The 21,853-nt window shown below is 45.7% G+C and overlaps 1 protein-coding gene across 1 annotated transcript in view; it reads left to right on the top strand.

Annotated features, from left to right (window-relative positions):
- The window catches only part of CROCC2 (ciliary rootlet coiled-coil, rootletin family member 2), a 150,296-nt gene that overhangs the window by 73,797 nt on the left and 54,646 nt on the right, over window positions 1-21,853 (top strand). Inside the window, 6 exon segments of the mRNA XM_038749439.1 lie at window positions 163-332; window positions 4,542-4,721; window positions 8,488-8,622; window positions 14,807-14,950; window positions 18,775-19,013; window positions 20,811-20,970. Coding sequence (XP_038605367.1) covers window positions 163-332; window positions 4,542-4,721; window positions 8,488-8,622; window positions 14,807-14,950; window positions 18,775-19,013; window positions 20,811-20,970 — 1,028 coding nt within the window.

The raw sequence follows: 21,853 nt of genomic DNA, 5'->3' as shown, positions 1-21,853 counted from the left end.
TAAATGCGACTGAATGAAAGAAACCATTGATTGACTGGAGGGTAGCTCTCTGAATTCATCCTGCCACTGTGGAGAAGTGGAGGCAAAGCTGTCATGGACCATGCTGGGGGAAAATGGGAGGGAGAGAGGGAAAAGACCAAGTTTTGCTTGTCTGTTCCACAGTGGAAATAGAAAAGGCCCAAAATGAACTAGAGGTTCAAGAGACCAAGATGAAGTGGGATATGGAGTTATTGAAACAGCAAGTGGCTCAGATGGAGCAAGCAACCCAGAAGTCCCTAAAGAACCAGGTGCTGGCTCACGATGAGGATATGATTCGCCTGAAGAAAGAGAAGGTTTGCAATCCAATCTCATGAGCTCAGCCAGTGAAGCCGGAGATACCGAGTAGCACTCCTTCAATTTCCTCTCCAGTCTGAAATCTCCCCTTCTGCCTAAACTCTACTTCCCATTTTCCAACTTTGCAACAAGTGCTGATAGAAATCTCCTCATTCTCCTTAAATCTTCCCTTCAGCCCATATTATCGCTGCCCTCGTTGTGGGCAGGGAACGTGACTACCATTTGTCACATTGTACTCTTCCAAGTGCTTAGTACAGTGCTCTGCACACAGTAAGCACTCAATAAATACCACTGATGATGCTTACCTGTCTCCCAAATTCCAGTCAAAGGTGCAATCTTCCATGCTTCTCTGGCCTTCATGTCCTACATCAAGTAACAAATCCTAAAACTTCTTTGATGAACAACAAAACTGTAAAGGAACTAAACAAGTCACCTAAACTTTCAGGCAAGAGGCCTCATCTAAATAATCCCAATAATCTATCACCTTTGTAGAAACCTCAGAAGAATAAATGCAATTCAGTTATTGATTGTATTCATCAGCATGTTCATCAGCTACATGATCATTTGCTAAGTGTCCTCAAGGTCAGAAACTGTGTCTAATCTTGAGTCTATAACTCCCATAATGATCAGAATTTATTGACCACTGACTGTTTACAGGGTACTCTAGGAGACACTTGTAGAATATACAAAAGAAATGTTTGATTCTTAGCAAGAGGAGCTCATAATCTAATGTGGGAAACAGTTAACAGATATATACAATAGTTAAGGGGGGGATAATTGATAAAAATAAATAATATATTATTGATTAAAAACTGCCATCTGTCAGGCACCCGGAGGGGGACAATAAATGTTTTTTTGCTGATGGTAGGGACAGAGTTGGCCCCAGCATGGACCGTGCCCTGAGACAAAAACCCGAGGCTGGGGGTTCTTTCCCCACTGTCATTTGCCTTGATGATATCATGCCAGGTGCAGTGACTGACATAATAATAATAATGGCATCTATTAAGCTCTTACTTTGTGCAAAGCACTGTTCAAAGTGCTGGGGAGGTTCCAAGGTGATCAGGTTGTCCCACGGGGTGCTGACAGTCTTAATCCCCATTTTACAGATGTGGTAACTGAGGCCCAGAGAAGTGAAGTGGCTTGTCCAAAGTCACACGGCTGACGATTGGCGGAGCCGGGATTTGAACTCATGACTTCTGACTCCAAATGCCCGGGCTCTTTCCACTGAGCCACGCTACTTCACATTGTGCCACCTGCATGGCAAAGCAGGGAGCTTTCTGAGCCACCTGTTAGTTGACCTGGGCTACTTATTATGCTCCTGGCAGCATCTAGCTGCCCACTGGGCCCTGGAATTTTCCTGACTTTGGGAGGTAGGGTGAATGGTGCTACACTATCCACCTCCTCTCCCCTTCACCGCTGCCACCCACCCTCTCAGGCCCACCATTCATTCATTCAATCGCATTTATTGAGCGCTTACTGTGCGCAGAGCACTGTACTAGCACTGCACTCCCTCACCTAGGGAGTTGTGAGGGAAGCAAGGATGAAGGGAAGGAAAATGGTGATCTTACAGAGATTTAATAAATATGTAAACAGAAACTTTATGTTAGGGTGCAGCAGGGAGGTGATGTTCTGGGATGACCAGCATCCCAAACTTTGAGGCAGGAAGGATGGTGTTGTTTTAGAGGAGAATAGGGGATCCACACAAGCACGACACCAGAAGGAGAGGAAGGGTGGGGTGGTGGGGATTCTGTGCATGCATGGTGGCCATCTAGGGAGGTCCAAGGGGCATGTCGCTGCTCCCCACTTTCTGCCCCTGTGAGGCAACCGTGTTCCTCTATTACTGACAGGGTCCGGACTTGGATAATGGAGGTGATGATGGCCCGTGATCTGCCAGAAGGCAGTATATAAGCCCGTTGTATTGGGCACTCGGGGCCTTTTCCCTTAAGGAAATGAGCCCGCTGGGTGCGTTACCCCCTATTCGGTCTTCAGCCAACTTGTACTTCCCAAGCGCTTAGTACAGTGCTCTGCACACAGTAAGCGCTCAAATACGATCGATTGATTCGGTCTTACCAATAAAACTTTATTAAAACTTTCAGCAGTCACATGCTGTCTGACTAATTCTTTAGTGTCCCGGCGACTTGGTGGCCATCCGGAACAACCGCTGCCATCAGAAGCAGCGTGGCTCAGTGGGAAGAGCACGGGCTTTGGAGCCAGAGATCAGGGGTTCAAATCCCTGCTCCGCCAACTGTCAGCCGTGTGACCTGGGGCAAGTCGCTTCACTTCTCTGTGCCTCAGTTACCTCATCTGTAAAATGGGGATTAAGACAGTGAGACCCCCGTGGGACAACCTGATCACCTTGTAACCTCCCCAGCGCTTAGAACAGCGCTTTGCACATAGTAAGTGGCCCACGTCGCCTCCCCCGCCCCCCGGTCTGGAATGCCCTGCCTCCGCACATCCGCCAAGCTAGTTCTTGTCCTCCTTTCCAAGCCCTACTGAGAGCTCACCTCCTCCAGGAGGCCTTCCCACACTGAGTCCCCTCCTTCCTCTCCCCCTCCACCTCCTCCCCATCCCCCCACCTTACCTCCTTTCCCTCCCCACATCACCTGCATATATGACGTATATGTGTGTGTACATATTTATTACTCTATTTATTTATTTTACTTGTACATATTTATTTTGTTTATTTTATTTTGTTAATATGTTTTGTTTTGTTGTCTGTCTCCCCCTTCTACACTGTGAACCCACTGTTGGGTAGGGACCATTTCTATATGTTGCCGACCTTTACTTCCCAAGTGCTTAGTACAGTGCTCTGCACACAGTAAGCACTCAATAAATATGATTGAAGGAAGAGGATTGTCTTTGGTTGGGTAATATTGAGGACATTTTATCCCCAGGTTTTTGCAAAATGTTGTAGTGTGCGAAAATCTGTCCTGGACAGAATTAGTGCAGGAATATTTCATTAGTCAACAACATTTGCTTAGTGGAAAGAGCCCGGGCTTTGGAGTCAGAGGTCACGGGTTCAAATCCCTGCTCTGCCAATTGTCAGCTGTGTGACTTTGGGCAAGTAACTTCACTTCTCTGGGCCTCAGTTACCTCATCTGTAAAATGGGGATTAAGACTGTGAGCCCCTCATGGGACAACCTGATCACTTTGTAACCTCCCCAGTGCTTAGAACAGTGCTTTGCATATAGTAAGCCCTTAATAACTGCCATCATTATTACTAAGGGGGTTTTTTCCCCCATTTTTATGGTATTTGTTAAGCATTAATTATGTACCAGCCACTGAACTGAGCTCTGGGGTAGTCTGGGCCTCAGTTACCTCATCTGTAAAATGGGGATTAAGACTGTGAGCCCCCCGTGGGACAACTTGATCACCTTGTAAACTCCCCAGCGCTTAGAACAATGCTTTGCACATAGTAAGTGCTTAATAAATGCTATCATTATTACTAAGGGTTTTTTTTTCCATTTTTATGGTATTTGTTAAGCATTAATTATGTGCCAGCCACTGAACTGAGCTCTGGGGTAGATACAAGCTGACCACGTAAGACGCAGTCCATATCCCACATGGGGCTCACTTTCATTCATTCATTCATTCAATCGTATTTATTGAGCGCTAACTATGTGCAGAGCACTGTACTAAGCGCTTGGGAAGTACAAGTTGGCAGCATATAAAGACGGTCCCTGCCCAACAGCGGGCTCACAGTCTTAACCCCCCTTTTGCAGATGAGGGAACTGAGGCACCGAACACTGAAGGCACAAAGTGAAGACACAGAGAAGTGAAGTGACTAGCACAAGGTCACACAGCCACCATAGGGCAGAGCTGGGATTAGAACTCAGGTCTTCTGACCCTCAGGACCATGCTCATTCCACCGGGGCAGGAATCGTGCACTCGACTTCTTTTTTGGGTTCCCTTAGTTCACCTAGGACAGGTGACTCACTATAAACTGTTGATTCTGATACTGATCCTGAGGACTGTAACGTGTGATTAGAGAGTACCGCCCTTAATTAGCAGGTTTTCCTACAAATATCCCCCACCACCAACGGGCTGTAAGCTCCTAGAAGGCAGAGTCTACCAACTCTGTTGTATTGTACTCTCTGAGATGCCCACCACAGTGCTCTGCACACAGTTAGCCCTCAATAAACACCACTGATTGATTGATACATCCTTTCGGCGTCAATCCTGTAATGGTCTGCTCTTTCGCTACTCAGGAGAGCTTGTGCCTAGCCCTGGCAGAGGAGAAGGAGACAGCGGTTCACAGGCTTCAGCAGGAAAGAGATGAACTGGTGTCAAGACACGAAGTTGAGAAAGAGGCCCTCGGTGAGGAGATACTCATCCTCCAGCAGGAGCGGGATGAAAGCCTCCTTCAATCGGAACATGAGAAGCAGAAGGTGAGGAGCGTTGTAGAGGTGGTAGAAAATTGAAGCTGAGAGCTCAGATCTGCCTAAGATAATGATAATAATGACGGTATTTGTTAAGCACTCACTATGTGCAAAGCACTGTTCTAAGCGCTGGGGGGATACAAGGTGATCAGATTGTCCCACTTGGGGCTCACAGTCTTAATCCCCATTTTACAGATGAGGAAACTGAGGCACAGAGTGACTTGCCCAAAGTCACACAGCTGACAATTGGCGGAGCCGGGATTTGAACCCGTGACCTCTGACTCCAAAGCCCGGGCTCTTTCCACTGAGTCACGCTGCTTCTCTAGCTGCCAGCTGCCCCAGCTGCCCCCGTCCCAGCCAGAACCGAAGCAGTGTGGCTCAGTGGAAGGAGCCCGGGCTTGGGAGTCAGAGGTCATGGGTTCTAATCCCGGCTCTGCCACTTGTCAGCTGGGTGACTTTGGGCCAGTCACTTCACTTCTCTGTGCCTCAGTTCCCTCATCTGGAAAATGGGGATGAAGACTGCGAGCCCCCTGTGGGACAACCTGATCACCTTGTATCCTCCCCAGTGCTTATAACAGTGCTTTGCACATAGTAAGCGCTTAACAAATACCATCATCATCATCATCATCACAGCCAGCACTCTCATGGTGTTCTGATGATGATGATGATGGCATTTGTTAAGCGCTCACTATGTGCAAGGCACTGTTCTAAGCGCTGGGGAGGCTGTGATGATGATGGTATTTGTTAGGCGCTTACTATCTGTCAAGCACTGTTCTAAGCACTGGGGTAGATACGAGGTTATCAGGTTGTTCCACATGAGGCTCACAGACAATCCACAATCCCCCCATCCTTCCTTGTATTAGGGAAGATACTCGCGGGTACAGTGAGGTATGGCATTGTTTGCTATTTTATTCGTGCTTTTTGACAGGTTATAAGCTGTAGGCTGATGGATTTTAAACATGATGTGAAATGATGTGTTATTGTAAGCCTGTGCTGATAAACGCAGAGAAAGGAATATAAAGAAACTCGGAGAAGTTTTGCAGATGTTAACGCTTTGTGTTCTGTTAACATTTGTGTTCTGTGTTTCCCCCCCGCCCCCACTTTTAGACTGTGAGCCCGCTGTTGGGTAGGGACTGTCTCTATATGTTGCCAATTTGTACTTCCCAAGCGCTTAGTACAGTGCTCTGCACATAGTAAGCGCTCAATAAATACGATTGATGATGATGATGATGATGATGATGATGATGTCAGAGGATGTTAAAGGGGCTGGGCAGTAAAGTGGGAACTGTGGGGCCGTCAGAAGCCCTGCCTAGTCCCCAACTGCCCCCTCCCAGCCGGAACACCATGTGAGAGCATTGGTTGTGGAGAATTGTCCCCCTCCTTTAATTACAACATATCTATTCTATTTATTTTACTTTGTTAGTATGTTTGGCTTTGTTCTCTGTCTCCCCCTTTTAGACTGTGAGCCCACTGTTGGGTCAGGACTGTCTCTATATGTTGCCAACTTGTACTTCCCAAGCGCTTAGTACAGTGCTCTGCACACAGTAAGCGCTCAATAAATATGACTGATTGATTGATTGTTTGATTGATGGAGTCTTTCATGATTAAGGCCTCTAGACTGCGAACTCATTGTGGGCAGGGAACGTGCTTACCAAGTCTGTTAGACTGTATTCTCCCAAGCCCATAGCACTCTACACATAGCCCTTGTCCCACACGGGGCTCACCACCTAAGGGAAAGGGAGAACAGATATTAAAAGCCTATTTTACAGAGAAGCAGCGTGGCTCAGTGGAAAGAGCACGGGATTGGGAGTCAGAGGTCATGGGTTCTAATCCTGGCTCCCCCACGTGTCTGCTGTGTGGCCTTGGGCAAGTCAGTTAACTTCTCTCAGCCTCAATTACCTCACCTGTAAAATGGGGATTAAGACTGTGAGCCCCACGTGGGGCAACGTGATCACCTTGTGTCCCCCCCAGCACTTACAACTGTGCTTTGCACATAGTAAGAGCTTAACAAATGCCATCATTGTTATTATTATTATTATTATTATTATTATTATTATCATTATTATTATTAGAGGAGGAAACTGAGGTACAGCGAAATTAAGTGACTTGCCCAAGAATACACAGCGGACAAATGTCAGATCAAGATTAGAACTCAGATCCCTGCCAGGACTGCCTCTTCAGGCCTCTATGCTAGGACAATTTCCCCCATCCTGCCATGTCTCCCCCTTCTAGACTGGGAGCCCACTGTTGGGTAGGGACCATCTCTATATGTTGCCAACTTGTACTTCCCAAGCGCTTAGTACAGTGCTCTGCACACAGTAAGCACTCAATAAATACGATTGAATGAATGAATGAATATCAAGCTAGACTCCCCAGGGTCCCCAACCCTCCATGCAGCTCTGTCTCTTCTCGATCCTCACAGCCCACTCCTCTTTAGCTCAAGGCCTAGGGACTTCACCCAAAGTCGGCTTCAGACCATCCACGTGACGCTATGTTACACCAGGCAAGTAGCAAAACGTAATGATGTCGTATTGAAGTCCGCCCAAACCCCAAGGCTTACAGCGCTTTTCCAGAGGGAACACAGGCCACCCCGCTTCCTCCAGAGGAGCCATTGTGTCCCCACCCCAGGCCCAGTTAATATATGTGCCACTTCCAACTCCAGCGAAGAGAGTCTGTGAACTTTCAAATTATTTTCATCCTGCCACCCTTCAGCGGTCCCTTCTGGCAGCGCTCACTGGAGCTGTTGCCTTGCTTGCTCACTGAATGAAGTCAGCCCTGCTTTCACCTCAGCGCAGTTGTCTCTGAGACCCACTGCACAGCCATTCATTCATTCATTCAGTCGTATTTATTGAGTGCTTACTGTGTGCAGACCACTGTACTAAGCACTTGGGAAGTACAAGTTGGCAACATATAGAGATGGCCCCTACCCAACAACAGGCCTCACAGTTTAGAAGGGGGAGACAGACAACAAAACAAAACATGTGGTCAGATGTCAAGTCATCAGAATAAATAGAAGTAAAGCTAGATGCACGTCGTTGACAAAATACCACCGTTCAGAAGCCTGGGGACTACCCTGCAGCGTTCTGTTCAATTCCCAATCAGCTTCTGAGGACTTCAGCAGGGAGAGAGAGGAGGCAGAAGTTCAGAGAGGTTGGTCTAGCACTATGTTAAGGCCTGCTCCTTGGAGCCAAGAAATCCAGTTCTCACGAGCCATCCTATTGCAGGCTTCACTGTCCCGCGTTCCTCCCCTCCATGCGCTTGTCTGTGGCACTGAAGCCATTCAGATGTGAAAGATTGTTGCATTGTACTCTCCCAAGTGGAACGAGAAGCAGCGTGGCTCAGTGGAAAGAGCCCGGGCTTTGGAGTCAGTGGTCATGGGTTCAAATTCTGGCTCCACCAACTGTCAGCTGTGTGACTTTGGGCGAGTCACTTCTCTGTGCCTCAGTTGCCTCATCTGTAAAATGGGGATTGACTGTGAGCCCCCCGTGGGACAACTTGATCACCTTGTAGCCTCCCCAGCACTTAGAACAGTGCTTTGCGCATAGTAAGTGCTTAATAAATGCCATCATTATTGTCCAGCGCTTAGAACAGTACTTTGCACATTGTAAGCGCTTAATAAATGCCATCATTATCATTATTATTATTATTACAGTGCCTGAGAAATACAATTGAATGAAAGGGTGGTATGACCAAGAATGCAGTCCACCAGTTGCCCAATATGTCATATTCTAACTCTCCTTGTGAACTCCTTGTACTCACTTCTTCTCACTCCTAGGCTTTATCCCTGAAAGAAGTTGAGAAAAATTTGCTGTCAGAGAAGCTTGGGGAAGCCCAGCGTGAACTCACGAATGTTAGTTTGGAGCTGGACAGAGCAAAACGAGAAGCACTAAGCCGACAGGAGCAGGATAAGGTGAGCTTGAAAGGTTTCGTGTTCACTTTGGTTCTTAACTACAGAGACCAGATGTCTCGCGAAAGTGTTGGGCATTACCTGCCAGGGAGAGGGAGCTCACTTCTGGAGGCTTTTGAGGTCACTACCTCATTAGCCTCCCAGAGGCCTTACCCCATTCTTCCAATTAGGTGCCAAATAGTTTCATTCTGTTGCCACCACCTCAGCTGGTGCTGGGACGGCTGGACCAGGAGAGTAACCAGAGAGGCTACGCTCAATTCTGAATTTCTAGTCCATTTGAGGCTGTATGGTAGGAGGCTACGGAGAGAGGTGGGTGGGGTGGGGAGAGAAAACATATCCAAATCAGTTTCTCCTGATGCAGATGTTACAGTTGCTGCTGCTTTGAGTCAGAGGTATTTAGCACTCAAAGGGACCACCCAGACATGAGAGTTAGTAAAGTCAAAAAAATTATTTTCCTTCTGTTATCCTCCACATTCTTTGATTCTTTTTTATTTGGCTTGTATATAAAAATTACTTGGACAAGGGGTTCTGGGTGGGTGTAATAAAAGGAATCCCTAAACCTTACTGACTCCAGGCCGCAGGACCTGAAATGCTGCTTGGCATTCTGAATCTAGGAGGCCAAAGAGGGAAAAATCTCTTTTTTTTTTTCCCTACAGCTTGACCTCAGAAGGCAACGATAGGGCACTGTAGCAACTCCGCAAGACTGTAGGTTCCTTGTATGCAGAGAACATATTTATCAACTTTGTTGTAGTGTACTCTCTCAAGTGCTTAGTACAGTGCTCTGCACACAGTAAGCAGTCAATAAATACCATTGATTGATGGATTGGTTTGGCACATTTCATTGGTGACGAAGCTATTAAAAGCAGAGTGCCATTCCACGCTTATTAAGATGGGACCAACTCTTTCCAAAACTCATGTGCTCTCTCAGTCTCTTACTACAGTGCTCTGCCAACAGTAAGAACTCAATAAGCACCAGTGATTGATTGATTGGTTGTATCTGTGTTCCACAAGGTGGAAGCCATGATTTGAAAGATTGGTTTAGGTTGAGCAAGAGAGATGTTCCCAGGGTTTTGCAAGTAAAAGCTGAAATTTGTCTCCAAGAATCCTCTTGGAGAAAGGAAAGCGACAATAGAGTGGATCAAAGCCCTCATGTTTCACCTCTGCCAATTTATTTGCTGCGTAAACTGAACTAAATCAGAAAACCCCAATGTGCTCCTTAGTTTGGTTACAGAAACATCTTTTAACACAATGACTAGCAATTCCACCACTGGGACAAAACTGGAACTGAATTTAGACAGAAGCCCAGAAAATCTCCAACTGTATATCCTTTCTTGACATCTGACATGTACTTTGGTTCTCATGAAGAGGGGAGGCAGAGAAATGTGCCTCAATGGACAGGATGGGAAGGGGAGAATCATCACTGTAGAAAATACCCCCCAGCCTCCCTATTTCACAAGCCCATAACTTTGGCGTTGTCCTTGCCTCATCTTTCTCAAACGACCCATATATTCAGTCTGTCACCAAATCCCATCGGTTCTACCTTCACAATAACATTAAAAATCTGCCCTTTCCACTCCATCCAAACTGCTACTTCACTGATCCAAGCACTTATTCTAGCCTGCTTCTGCCTCCTTGCTGACTTCCCTGCATCCCGTCTCTCCCCACTCCAGACCATACTTTACTCTGCTGCCCTGATCATTTTTATAAAAATAAGTTCAGTCCACGTCTCCTCAAGAACCTCCAGTGGTTGCCCATCCAATTCCCTGTCAAACAGAAACTCCTTACCATTATAGCCCAGCCTGCACTCTTCCCTCCTCTAGCCTCAGTTCACTCACTATACCCCAATCTTGGCTATTTCATCAATGAACCCTACTCCCTCACACCTTGAAAGCCACCCTACCACTCTCCCTGCCTTCAGAGCCTTATTAAAATCACATCTTCGAGAGGCCTTCCCCAATTAAGCCCTCCTTTTCTCTGGCCCCCTCTCCCTTCTGTGTCATCTATTCACTTTGATCTGTATCCTTCGGGCATTTGGCATTCACCCCATCCTCAGAACCAAAGCAATTATGTACATCTCTATAAATTATGTTGATATTAATATCTGTATCTCTCCCTACACTCGAAGCTCCTTGTGGGTAGGGAGTGTGTTTACCACCTCTGTTGCACTGCACTCTCCCAAGAGCTCAGTACAGTGCTCTGCATACAGTAAGTGCTCTATAAATACCAGTGATTGAGTGATTGATTGTTGTCCAAGGATAAATTGAGCTGAAATGCTTGAGAGTTGGGCCAGAGTTGGGGGGTGCAATGATAGGGCAGGGGAGAAGGCATGGAGATCTTCCCTTAGCTACTTTCTATGCTGGGCCTGGCCCTGTTCAGCGCAACCTGGCCTTCATTTCCATGACCCCTGAAAGTGCAAGATTTCACTGGAGGTTTCATTGATTTAATACACTGTTGTTGCTTTAAACAAAGAATGAAAATGTATGCATGAGATTGCTTGGGTCTAACTCACTAGGGAGATCAGTTCAGAAGAAGAAATTAAACAGAAAAAAGCATAATAATATAAAACAAACAAAAAGTACAGAAAGGATAAAAAAAATTCCAACCAGAACAAATTTGAAAAGCATTTGAATTGGAAAGGCTGCTTGGAAACCATACAGGGGACCCAAATAAACAAGCTCACTTCCCTACATCACTGTAAACAAAAGCCAAAAACTTAGATAAACATTGCTGAACAGAGGGAGAAATTGTTACTATCGAATTGTGTGGGAGGGTAAAACTCATCACCTGGAGATTTTTCTTTCTTCCCCCATCCTTATTGATGGGTTGATTGATTGACTGATGTGTTGTGGGAACGCCCCCCCACCCCCACCCCCGGGTGTTGCGCAGTATGCCAAATGACAAGAGCTTCAGAAAGCAGCTCACGCATCAAAGTCCAGGAGGGAAGCCTGATCCAAGAATATCTTTGGGATGGGTGGCCCTGAGAGGTCTGAGTTCTGAGCTCTGAACAATCTCAGAATTCCCTAATCCAAAGGGACTCTGTTTTTATGGAGTTGGCAACATCGGACCATCTATCTTACCCTGGTGGGTCTAAGTAATGGGGAAAGAAGGAGGTGAAAGATGAATCCTAATTCACATGATTATCTGCAGTGGGAAAGAATTTTGCAATTAGAAATTGGATGCTCTTGTTGCTATATTTCTTCATCCTGCTATATGCATGATTCTGAGATTTTCAGTCCTTGGGGCAATTTTGTGTAGCTGGCAATGCAGCAAATGAGTTTCTGGCACCAGAAGAAAGATCTTGCCCAAGAGCCTCTCATTTCCTGGAGTCTCCTCCCTCCCCTTCCCTGAGTCCTCATCCTCCTTGACTGAGCCCGATGGTAGCTTTCCAGTATATGGACCGACTCCCCCCTTGGAAATAACATTCCAGATACACACCCAGGTGCCTAGAGGGGGAGATTGTGTCCATTCCCTGATGCTGCTGTGTCTCTGTCAGGAGTTTTTATGGGTTTGTTTTCCTTGCCTTCATCCCCATTTCCAGTTAGAGAAAATTCCTTGGCTGGACTACTCTTGATGTAACGGTAAAACAAGGAGAATGCTAATGGGTCCCCAGGGAGCATTCCTCAGTCCCTGAGTGAAACTTTCTTTGGAGTCTCTCCTCGCATCCAGAGTTTTTAACATTCACTGACTTTGAAGGTTCCTCCCCAGGTAGAAGACTCCCCTGCCCCCCACCAACCTGCCTACCTGTGGTCTTTGGAGAGCCAATTAAGCGAATTTCACCACTTCAGATCCAACCATTGCAAGGAAAACTCCCTGAGATCTGAAAAGGAAGCCAGACCCCAGCCTAAAAGTCCTAACTGTGATCTTCTTCAAAGCAAACCACTCTGAGGCTCTAAACCCAAGCACTCGTAATTGTGCCCATGAAGAGCTCCTTGAGTTCCCGGGGGAAGAGCAGTGAAATCCTCCAAGGGAGATCTGGCTTGGATCATCTAAGTAGTATAATTATGTCTCGGGGAATGAAGCTGTGTGAATTTTCCAGCTAGTGGTTAAACAGGGGTCATCTGTCCCACAACGATAGATGGAATCTAATGTGATTCACATATCTTTCTGCAGCATCTCTTTTCCTGGAGGTTTTTAAAAGTAGGATAAATCCCCATCCGACTAGGATGGGTTGGAAGAGTCCTCGGAAGTTTCTTCTAATGTCATGTCTTGATGACTAGGGTAGAGATCGCGTTGAGAGATTCTGAGAATAAGCACTCATATTAAAAATAGAAATCAGCATGAAAGAATCTTGACTGAGCTCTTCAAGAGTAAAAGAAAATATAGTTCATGCCATTGCTGGATCAGATCAGTGGCTAGATTGTCAAGCCCAGGATTCTGCATCTGACAATGGCAACGGGATGCTTGGAGGAATAGTAAGAACATTTCCCTCTTTGATTTTTGTTATCCTAGTTCTTTACATTTTACATCCCTAACTTTCCCCAACTACTTCGATACGGGCACATATATGTAATTTATCCATATAATGTACATGGCTATGTATATATGCAAATATTCTGGTCTCAGTGAGCTGGAGATGCTTTGAAACAATAATGAGACTATAATAAAAGGAAAGCCCATGATGTATTGCATGCCTCTGAAAAGGAACAACTCTATCAGTACCGCAAAATTTGCTGATCTGCTCATCAAGCGCTTAGTACAGTGCTTTGCACACAGTAAACACTCAATAAATACAATTGAATGAGTGAATCAGAGCAATCGGTCAATCAATAGCATTTATTGAGCATTTACTGTGTGCAGAGCACTGTACTGAGCTCTTGGGAGAACAATCCCTGCCTTCAGGGAACTTACAAGCCAGTAGGAGAGACAGACGTCTAGAGAAAAAGGATATGTACCTAAGTGCTGTGGGGGGTGAGAAAGGGGCGAATATTAAAGTGCTCAGGAGGTGTGGACTTAAATAAGTGTATAGGTGACACAGAAGGGAGGGAGGATAAAGTGGGGAGATGAGAGGTTGGTCGGAGAAGGTTTTCTGGAAACAGATACGATTTTAATTGTGCTTTGAAGATGGAGAGAGCATTGTTCTGTCAGATGTGAAGGGGAGACAGCATGAAATGAAATGAAACATGAAATTCTGACAATGAGAACTGAACAAAGAGAGGCAAGATCACAGCATGGATGCTGCTTGGTCTTCGGATGGGTTAAAATGGCCACATATTTCTGTTGAACCCAACAGAAAGACAACCAAGGGGTTTGAAGACAGGGGAGCAAATCCTGAAGGCATGCAACCTAGTGGAAACTAAACAGGAGGAATCTGCCTGAGGCCTATGTTCCAGGGCTCAGTTCAGCCTCTGATTCACTGAATAACTATTTGTGAGTCCTCAGGCATGATAACACTTCACCCCTTCTTCAGGGGGATGTTGGAAGTGAATGCAGCAACATTGGAAACCTGTTTTGAGACACTTGGAAAATAAGTCGCTTTCTCAAAATGAAAACATTAGTATACAAAGAGGCTTCGTTCCAACAGAAAGGGATCCTTTACTTAAGGTAGCTCAGAGAGAAATAGTGGGGTGAAATATAGCAAAGAAACGTTTAGGCGGCACATTAGGAAAAATTTCCCAACAATAAGGTCAATTAGGTGATGGAATAATCTTTTCAGGGCCATGCTGGAATCCCCATTGCTGAAGTTATTCATACTTGGTCTAGACAAGTCACTGGGGAATGTTCTGTAGGGAATGATCCTGCACTGGCAAGGGTTTAGACTGGATGATCTAATAGGTCGTTTTCCATCTCTAAATTTTATGATTCTTTGAATTTCAGTTCTAATGGAAATGTAGGGGGACAGTTGGTGGCTGACAAGTGAAAAAAGAGTGAAATCAATAGGGATCTCCTTTTTTTCCTTTGAGCATGCGAGATTGTGATAAGAATTACGGCCTGAAATCAAAATTTAGCTTTTCTAATCCCTCTGTGCTTTACTTGGGGAGCTGTTTGGGGACTTTTCTTCTAATAAAAAAAGAAACAAGTTAGAGATGTCAGCAATATAAGTAGATGCCTTTCAGAAAAGATACTTGGCAGCTTTTTCCCACCTGAGATTCCTCTAAAGAGGGACAACTCCCTTTTCCGCCAGAGACCTTCTGTCTTGAAGCTATATAACAGCAGCATTTCTCCCTTTCTCATTCCTGGTTCTTTCCAGAAGACCATCGCCAGCATCGCAGGAGAGCTGAAGGCTTTCCAGGCTCAGTTTGAAGAGGCAGTGGATGCCCATCACAAAGAGGTCCTGGCCTTGAATGAGTACATAAAGGAACTGGTGAGAGAGAAGAGCGCCTTGGGGAGGGAGGTAAGTTGTTGTGCTGCTGCTTTTCTTGCTCCCAATGAGAAATAGACGGATTCTCCATTCCCACAGCAGTTGTGCCAATGCTCTGACGTAGGGGCGAGCAACGTTTGGGCTGACGTGGGGACTGGAGGCTTACAAATGTTCCAGGGACTGAGCAGTTTCAAGAGAGGAACTGTATAATCCTCCTGCTCAGGGCCACTGCCTGGAAGAAGTTGGGCCAGAAATTATATGCTGCATCCCCAACCTATGCTTCTGGAACATTCCCCAAAGTGACCCCTGAGAGGGAGAAAAAACGACCTGGTCCATTAAGACTAGGTAGCCGAGCGACAACACTAGCCCATTGCCTGTCTACAAGCGGACCTGGAAAGTGAAGAGACGGCAACAAAGGAAGCAAATGGCTCCCAACACAAAAATGCCAAAGAAGAGGAGGCAGGGGGAGAACAGAAAATTGAAGGACATGAAAGAGGAAGAAAGAGTAATTTACCATGACAGGCTGTTTATTTTGGCAAAAATGGCCTCCTTTCAACAGATTTCAAAGTCAGACCCTGGGAGAGACCACACAGGCAAGTTAAGAGGGGGGTTTAAAATGGGGGGGGGGGGGCGGGAGGGACGCAGAAGGGGAGGGGGCAGTTGGAGTGAAGGAGAGGAAGAAAGTGAGAGGAAAGGAGAAAACAGAACTTCATTTTAACAGAATGAAAAAAGTGAACATCTTCATCAAAAAAGGTGTGGGTCCAATGAGCCACTATAACAAAAAGTGAAAGCGGATGTTCTAACAAGTGAGGGGGAAGCGAATTTTTGGAGACAAAGACAGATGAGCCAGGGGAAGAGCGAGAGAAATGAGGGGGTGAAGGAGAGTTACAGGACTAATATAACAAACTGAGGGCAAAGAAACACAGAGAGAAATCCTAGTAGGGGCCAGCTACGGCCTACCTATCACCATGGGAACTATAACATTTTTCACAGCCTTTCAGCTTGAGAGACTTTCAGGCCAGTTAAGCAGCCCTGCTTTCTCTTTACACACGTGTGCGTGTGCCCGCGCATGCACGCAAGCACACACAATCACATGCATGCACACACACGTGCGTACACACTCACACACGCCCTCTCTCCCCCCTCCCCTGCCCAGTTCTTTCCTCCGCTCCAAAACTCCCCTGGAGTCCGGCTCCCCGCATGAGATTTCAAAAGAGGCTGTTTAGAGAATTTCTAGTAAAGAAATAATTATTACAATCACATTAAAGCGATTTGGCTGTAAAATTCCTGTCACAGGGGGAGCTGATTTTTTTTCCATTTGTTTTGATTTTTTTCATCTCCTCTATCCTGGGAAATGAAAACAGTTTATTTTATGATGGATCGCCCCTTTCTCTGGTCAGTGACCTTCTGGGTGAATTTCTGCTGAGCTTGGCGGAAAATGCTAGGCACAGTTGTGGATCCCATATGTGGGGGTGGGGGTGAGGAGTGGGGGGGAAAGGGGAAGGAGGGGGACTCACCCTAATCCTTCCCAAAAACAGAACAACAATAACACAGAGTGGGACAGAATGATCCAGGCCAGCAGGGAGGATCTGGACAATGTTACAGAGTAAAGAATTAGGAAAGAGCATTTTTTTTTTCCTTTCAGAAAAACCGGTGACTTTACGTTCCTGTAGATTTCTCTTCTTTCTCACATGCATTTACTGCACCCGCATCCATTTTCCTACACCTTAGCAGTGTTTAAAAAATCAGAATACTAGGAAAATAAACCAAATGGTATCTTCCTTTCTATCCCACCGCCAATAATATCCCTCCTCTTGGTAAACAGCCGTATGTTGTCCAAGCAATTTATGTCTTCCCTTCCTCCCCAACTAGGGTGTTGTTTACAAACATTCTGTTTTTTTTTCAAATCTGCTTCAATAGAAATTTAAACACAGATATAAATTATGAAAAATCAGCCCTTATGTTCTTTTATTCTTCTGCTTTTCTCTTTGCCCTACTATCAGGCTGAGGTCAGATGGAAATGGGTGGTCAGTAGCGGGCTTGGGGGTTCCGGAGGAGGATGCATCTCTGGAATCAATCCTTCTCTATGAGGATGAATTGAGAGTAGTTACACAAAACAAGGATAGAGCTAGTAGAGTCACTTCCTAGCAGATAATCTCAGGGTGCTCTCTTATTCTGGGATTTCACGGTTCAAATCGCTTTAAAATGCTTGGTCGCCCCAGATTTGAGAGGCACCGAGTTGGCAGTACTCAGTTATCCTGAATTCCCTTCCCTGGGTCTGGAATACTTCTACTTAGACATATATTTTTTTCCAGTTTCTTCGGTGAAATGACCTGGGCCTGCCAACCCCCTCAAAGGGAGGGATACCGAAGAGTCACTGGAAGATTTCAAGGCCCTGAATTTAGAGCCTATTGAAAAGGTGCAAGCAACTTGTAGGTGGCTAGTACAGGAATTTAAAGTGTCATAATACTGCAGATGTTTGGGGAGAGCAGGGAACTAGTTAAAAAAAAAAAAAGCTAGGAGAGGGACCCAGGGAGGTGCAAACCCTACTGAAAGAGGTTATAAAGGAAGCAAACCAAGGGCCCGTTTTTCAGCAAGTAAATAAAGCAAGCTGAATACCTGCGTCATAAAGTCAGTGAGGCCGTGGATAGCCCTGCAGGAAGTGGAGAAGAGGCCAATCTGGTGACCTACGGTTCTCGGCTGAGTGATGTTTTTCCAGTTCCAGAAGATTTTATTTTTTTTCTTCTTTTGTTCTCCTCTCCCATATTCAATGTGGCGTGCCCAGAAATGTGGCAGGAATGCTGAGGGAGAGCTCCTTTGCTCAAGAGGGTAATAATAATAATAATAATGATGGCATTTATTAAGCGCTTACTCTGTGCAAAGCACTGTACCATCTACTCACCATGGAGAGCAGGGACATGGCGGGGGACCCTGGTTTCTCTTTCTTTCTTCTCTACCACTCTGCTGGGGAACTCCAGGGGATGGGAGAGCCTCATGCTGGGAGCAGTCCTGTTCTCTGCTGCACTGGTTAGCTTTACAAGTCTTTTTTTTTTTTTTGTATGTTTCTTTGGAAAGCAAGCGTGGCTTAGAGGGAAGAGTGCAGAGCATAGCCTTGGGAGTCAGGGGATCTGCTGGATTCTAATCCCAACTCTGCCGCCGCCTGCTGGGTTTCTCAGTTTCCAAAGCTGTGAAATGGGGATCAAATACCGGTTCTTGCTCGCTCCATATTTGACCGCAATCTCCCCAGAGAACAGGGACCGTGTCTGATCGGATGCTCTTGTATCTACCCCAGTCCTTCCTTGGTACAATAGTTGGCACACGGTAAGAGTGTAATTACAATTATTCTTACTAGTTTCTCACAATGTGGAGTCTACAGTTTCTCCCCAAATAACCCAAGCCATAGAACTACAACTATGGCTCAGTGGGAAGAGCACGGGCTTTGGAGTCAGAGGTCACGGGTTCAAACCCCGGCTCCGTCAATGGTCAGCTGTGACACTTTGGGCAAGTCACTTCACTTCTCTGGGCCTCAGTTACCTCATCTGTAAAATGGGGATTAAGACTGTGGGACAACCTGATGACTTTGTAACCTCCCCAGCGCTTAGAACAGTGCTTTGCACATAGTAAGCGAGACTGTGAGCCTGCTGGTGGGTAGGGACCGTCTCTATATGTCGCCAACTTGTACTTCCCAAGCACTTAGTACAGTGCTCTGCACACAGTAAGCGCTCAATAAATACGATTGAATGAATGAATAAATGCTATCATTATTATTATTATTACAGTACAAAATCAGTCCCTCAAGTTGGACCATGGATCAGCATGGAGGCATGTGGCCCAGAGGTTTTCTGTCTCCCCAACAGGTAGAACAGTTGAACACACAGCTTCGGCTCGCAGAAGAGACCCATGAAAAAACTCAGAAGGACGTGGCTGAACTGCACCGTGAACTGCGGGAGGGGGAGGAGACCCGAGATCTCCAGCACAAGGAAATGTCGGAGATCCGCCGGGCCCTTGGCGACGAGGCCAGAGAGAAGGACACCCTGCAGCGCTCCAACACTGAGCTCAGGGCTTCCATCAAAAAGATTGAAAATGAGAGAATCAGGTACGGGGGTGGAGGGTGAGGGAAGGCTGGGACCTTGCTGAAATCTGCAGGTTAAAACCTGGGAAGCTGTGTGGCCTAGTGGAAAGAGCCCCGAGTCAGAGGACCTGGCTTCTAATCCCAACTCTGTCACTTGACTGCTGTGTGACCTTGGCAAGTCTCTGGGCGTTAGCTTCCTCAGCTGCAAAATGGGGATTCAATACGCATTCTCCCTCCTACATAGACTGTGAGCCCCACGTGGGACCTGCTGATCACGTATCTACCCCACAGCTTAGTAAAGTATTTGGCATAAGTAAACACTTAAATACTATTAGTAGTAGTAGTATTGATCCTGGTTATGGGGTCTACCAGCTCAATCTGTGGGCCTGAAGTCCCACCTAGCCTTTAAAATGTTGAAAATTGTTGACTTAGTTTGGAAACCAGGAAAGGCAGAGAAGGCAGGGAAATAATTTGGCTGTTAATCTAGGAAGAATTTCTCAACTATTCCCTCCTCTAATGATTTCATAGCCTTGAGGAATGCTATTCCAGAACTTCCATTCATTCATTCAATCGTATTTATTGAGCACTTACTGTGTGCAGAGCATTGTACTAAGCGCTTGGGAAGTACAAGTTGGGAACATATAGGGACGGTCCCTACCCAACAGTGGGCTCACAGTCTAGAAGGGGGAGACAGACAACAAAACAAATTAACAAAATTAAATCCATTCATTCATTCATTCACTCAATCGTAGTTATTGAGTGCTTACTGTGTGCAGAGCACTGTATTAAGCGCTTGGGAAGTACAAGTTGGGAACATATTCATTCATTCAATCATATTTATTGAGCACTTACTGTGTGCAGAGCACTGTACTAAGAGCTTGGGAAGTACAAGTTGGGAACATATAGGGACGGTCCCTAACCGACAGCAGGCTCACAGTCTAGAAGGGGGAGACAGACAACAAAACATACCAACAAAATAAAATAGAACTTCTCACCAGTCCTAACGATGGCTAATAAGGAACAGGGACCTGGGGGACGGCAGACCTGTATTCTAATCCTGACTCAGCCACTTCCCTGCTGTGTGACTTTGGGCAAGTCACTTAGCTTCTCTGTGCCTCAATTTCTTTATCCTTAAAATTAAGGATTAAATTGAGATTAAATACTTGTTCTCCCTCCAATTTAGATTGCAAACCTCATGAAGGAATAGGGACTGTGTCTGGCCTGGTTATCTTGCAACTACCCCAGTACTAAGTACATTGCTTGGCACATAGGAAGTGCTTATCAACTACTTCAATTATTATTTCATAAATGCTCCCTACATAAAACAGAGTAATTTCTGGGGTCTAGAAGAGAATTAGCATCATAGTGTAGACCCAATGACAGAATATCACAGAGGCAGTGGGTCATATAGATCTTAAGCAAGTTGCCAAAAGCAGCTACTTGAGGGAGAAAGAAACAATGAGGGGACAAACACACACACACCCCACCTCCCCTTCCCACCCTCAAAAAAAAAAAAAAAGAAAAAGGAAAAAAAACCCACGACTCCACTGCTATGTGGGGGAATGTATACTGGAGGAAACAAGGTTTAAATCACCGGAGTTATCTCCAGGTCCAGCTGCCCGGGATCAGAGCGTGTCCCATAAATACTTGAGGTGTCCAAGCGTACCGACACAAGGATGGCCTGTCTCTTCATGACTGCTGATACTTTCAAGCTCAGGTTGGAGAACTCATAGTGCGTGAGAAGGGCACAGAGCTAGAACCCCAGATGAAGCGATTATTTGGACATCGATGGTGTCATAGATGCGTTATGTCGTTCTTCAGTTTCAAGAGATCCAAGGAGGAGAAGGAACAGAAGATTACTATCTTGGAAGAAGCTAAGGCCTCAGCTCAGAAAGAGGCTGGAGATCTTAGAACAAACCTCCGGGAGGTGGAGAAGTCTCGATTGGAAACCCGACGAGAATTGCAGGAGCTCCGAAGACAGGTAGATAACGGCTCCCCAGAGATGAGCTCGAATCACTGGGCTTGAAGGGGGTGAGGGAAGGGGACGACGTGGAGGGTGCCAAATCTGATACTTTTAATAGTGTAGTGGAGAGAAGAGGTGAGAAAATATGTCCGCAACTAGTTTGGGTATTTTCAGTACATTAACACCTTGATGATGATGATAATAATAATAATAATAATAATAATGGCATTTGTTAAGAGTTTACTATGTGCCAAGCACTGTACGAAGCGCTGGGGTAGATATAAGCTAATCAGTTTGGACACAGTCCATTAATCCCCAAACTTAATCCCCATTTTATAGATGAGGTATCTGAGGCATAGAGGAAGTGAAATGACTTGTCCAAGGTCACAGCTAAAAAGTGGCAGAGCCAGGATTAGAAACCAGGTCCTTCTGAATCCCAGGTCTGTGTTGTATCTACTTGCCCATGCGAGTTGCTCTGCAAAATAGCCACCCCATCTGTCAGTCTGGCAGGAGTTCCTCTTCATCAGCCCTACTTTACCAATCTTTCCTCAAATAATAATAATGGTAGTGTTTTTTAAGCACTTTCTATGTCCCAAGCATTGTGCCAAGCACTGGGGTAAATACAAAAAAATCAGGTCAGACACAGTCCCTGACCTGCACTGGCCTCACAATCTAAGTAGGAGGGAGAATAGATATAAAATCCCAGTTTTGCAGATGAGGAAACTTTCCACTGCTCAGAGTAAACTACCATTTGGAGAGCATTCGAGTAAAACCCCATTCGTCCAGTTCTTTGCATACAGTAAGAGCTCAATAAATACAATTGATTGTATTTATTAAGTGGGAACAAGAAGCGAAGGATTGATACTTGGGACAGAAAACAAAAAGTATCCCAGAGAAGGAG

This window comes from Tachyglossus aculeatus, chromosome 7 (genome assembly GCF_015852505.1).
Source record: "Tachyglossus aculeatus isolate mTacAcu1 chromosome 7, mTacAcu1.pri, whole genome shotgun sequence".
In the NCBI taxonomy this organism is placed as follows: domain Eukaryota; kingdom Metazoa; phylum Chordata; class Mammalia; order Monotremata; family Tachyglossidae; genus Tachyglossus; species Tachyglossus aculeatus.
The sequence above is the reverse complement of the archived record's forward strand: the minus strand, read 5'-3'. Positions and strand labels throughout refer to the sequence as shown.